Here is a 3,112-nt window from a genome sequence, read left to right as displayed (position 1 = left end):
GAAATCCTCCCCTGTGACGAAGTAGTCACCAGTATGCCCATATATGGACAGCCCCTGCGTAATTAGGAAAGGCCTACATACGCAAGCTACGCTCTGTGCGTAAAAACACCGCAACCAGAATGTGCTTGTGTAAGAGTTCCTCACTGGGAGCTATAGTAACTGTTATGGTTACAGTATGGTAGGAAAGAAAACCTCGTTTGCTCTTCCCACTCTTTCCCGCTGCTGCTGTTGTTGTTATTCTAAATTGTGTGTAAATGTGTGAAAACAAAAACGCTCAACTCCACCATTTCATTTTTCATTTTTGAGACACTTTACTTAAATATACAACACAAATTATTTTTTTTTAAAAAGAGACACTGTAAACATTGGACATCAGTTTGTCTGGATCAACCGGACACATGAAATAATTTACACAATGAATAAATGCAGCCAACAAACAAAAAACTAAACAAAATGAAAAAGGAAGATGGTACAAAGTAAAACAAATAATCATTCCCATTTTCTACCATTAGTAAACCCGACTTATGGGCATGTGTGCCCACTGTGTTGCTCAGTGTCTGCTCAGTTTGGATGCTGCCCTGGATTCTAGGGTTGAATGGTCCTGTGAGGAGTGTCCAGCATCCGGAAGTACCATTACAATCAGTCTTTTCACCCAAAAACAGCCTTTAGTATCGTCCACACCTGGCCCTTGGCCCTGTGATGCTGACTACACACGAGCCGGTAATTCCAGTGCTGCGCATGCAGAACATGACTCCAGTGTTATCACTTTTCAGTCATTTTTTCTTCTTAGTAGTAGTCTCTGGTGTGTTTAGAACGCCTCCAGCTTGCTCGTGAGCATCAGCTGGCAGCCGCTGCTCACGTGTGTCAGGACCTTCTGTTTGAGCTGAGCCACCTGATCCCGGAGCACCGACGCCGTGTTGGAGAGCCCCGCGTTGTCGTTCTTCAAAACTTTCACCTTCTCCTCCAGCCGCGCGATGCGCTCGAGCTTGCGCCTCCGGCATTTGGTAGCGGCTAGTCGGTTCCTCAGCCTCTTGCGCTCCGCCTTGATCCTCTCCTGGGTCTCCAGGTCAATCGGGGACATCGGAGGCGAGCCGTCGCTGCTGAGGAGGTCGGGCACGGTCTGAGGCTCCTCTTTCAGAGAGACCAGCCGCTGCGGATGGAGTCCGGAGACGGGGAGGGTATGCTGGAAAGCATGCGCGCCGTGCATCGAGCTCTGCTGGTGGTGGCTCTGCTGGTGCGGCGGCAGGTAGCTGATGGTGGCTGTGGGGTAGCTGGATGATGAAGATAAGTTTGTGTTCGGGCAGTAGGCGTTCAGTGTTGTGTAGATGGGGGGCTCGGGCTGCAAGGCGGAGCCGAAGACGCTAGAGGCCGCCGGCGAACACGTCGTAACTCCACCGGCTCCGATGGACACGTTAGGGGGGGGCATCTGGTTTATCTTGTGGAGCTCGTCCAATGCTTTCACAAAACCCTCAGCGAAGCCCTCCTGCTCATCGGTGATGCCCCGGTTGTAGAAGTACTGGCCCGGGGTGGGAGTGGTGATCACACCGTTACTGTTTTGGATGATGAGCTTCTCGAGCTCTGGGGATGCGAGCTTCAGGGACCCCACGTCTTGCTGGCCCCCGTGGTACAGGTCTGTCTCGGCTCTCAGCTGGGATTTCAGGTTGCGATAGGGCTCTGTCAAGTTCAAATTCATATTCTGCTTTATCAGTTTGCAGTCGTGCATTGGCGCGTCTGAGTGGCCGTAAGCCGACAGAAAAGAGTCGTCATGATAAAAAGGCTGTTCCATCTTTGTAGACATAAAGTCGTAGGAAAAAAGTGAGCTTACCGGCCGCTTACAGAAACACAGTCTCTGGGTAATCAACAAAAGTCAGTGTCAGCAGAGAGCATGCATCAAATCGGGCACTTGTAGTCTCTCTTAAACAGTGTTTCCAAATTTAAAAAAAAAAAGGAAAATCACTCGAGGATGGAGAGCAAAGGAAACAAACTAGTGAAAGTCCAGCAAGAGTTCAGTATCAGCGGATTTCAAAAGTCTTTCCCGGAGCCTGTTTGCTGTGGTTTTTTCCTTCAAATCCTGTGAAACAAAACTTCTTTCTCGCAATTCCTATTTGCCGCTGTGTTTGTCTTGGTGCTTGTTGAGGTGTGTTCAGGCGGGTTCATGTGCGCCGTTTTATATACGGTGCTTCGTTGTCATTGGACAGAGTCTGTGTCTCCGCGCCCATCGAGTGCGTCGTCAAGTGACGCTAATGCCGGGAAGAGGCGACTGTAAACAAGCCTGTAGGCAAGAGAGCGCTCCGAGGAGGGCTCGCAGCGGAGACCGATGTCAGAAATAGAAAAGTCCGATGCATTTATGCACGACTTTGCGCGTTTATGGGCTGAATCAGTGGTTGTTGGGTAAGCGAGGAGGTGAGATTATTCCGTTAGAGCAAGTCGCTGCTTTTCTAATTCATTTGTAGGTTCTTTAATGTGTCTTAAAACTGCGTTAAATGCGCCAGTTTGGGTTCATTTTATGTCATTATAGCTTCATGGGATGCCCATTAGTTCACGCGCAATCTGTTGTTGGATCCATTGGGTATGAAATATACAACAAACATCAGCTGTTTACTGCAATCGGTCCCATGGAGGAAGTCGAGACTCCTTATATGGGCACACTGACGTATAAGTTCCTCTTCTGGACAACCGGGAAGCCAGGCCCACTCCAGGCCTCATTCCAGCAGCATTCCTGCTCCAGTCTAAATCCATGTGGCTAGGCAAGTTAGGGACTTTCTGCCTCAGACGATAAGTTCAGTTCTTCTAGAAAAATAACATTAATTATTTAATATGAACCATCTTTAAAAAATAAAAATAAACATCCTAACTTGTGTTAATATTCATATATTTTTGGGGGGTGCTCACAGGTATTGATATGATATATTCAAATGATTTGACTGCTCCACTTCTAAGTGACGCCTGAAAGCACACAGCAGTGACACACATCAGCAGAGCAGAAAACTGTGATCAGCCACAGAGCAAACACTTCCTCCTGTAGTAATCTGATAGGATGCTGATGTTGGCCATGTCGCCTGAAGTAAACAGCTTTGATCATGAAATAGAGGAAACTGAGGAAATTCTGTCC

General features: G+C 48.0%; 1 protein-coding gene across 1 annotated transcript; it reads right to left on the bottom strand.

Annotated features, from left to right (window-relative positions):
- Positions 1 to 286: 286 nt before the first annotated feature.
- junbb (JunB proto-oncogene, AP-1 transcription factor subunit b) lies at positions 287 to 2,144 on the bottom strand. The gene has a single exon (XM_004562958.3). The coding sequence runs from the start codon at positions 1,796 to 1,798 to the stop codon at positions 809 to 811; it is 990 nt and encodes a 329-aa protein (XP_004563015.1). The 5' UTR covers positions 1,799 to 2,144; the 3' UTR covers positions 287 to 808.
- Positions 2,145 to 3,112: the final 968 nt, after the last annotated feature.

The sequence above is a fragment of the Maylandia zebra genome, linkage group LG4 (genome assembly GCF_041146795.1).
Source record: "Maylandia zebra isolate NMK-2024a linkage group LG4, Mzebra_GT3a, whole genome shotgun sequence".
NCBI lineage: Eukaryota > Metazoa > Chordata > Actinopteri > Cichliformes > Cichlidae > Maylandia > Maylandia zebra.
Note: the sequence above shows the minus strand (reverse complement) of the source record. Positions and strands in the feature narration are given on the sequence as shown.

What these genes read in the sequence shown, in the direction of transcription:
- junbb (XM_004562958.3), bottom strand. Translation starts at nt 1,798, where the DNA reads ATGTCTACAAAGATGGAACAGCCTTTTTATCATGACGACTCTTTTCTG.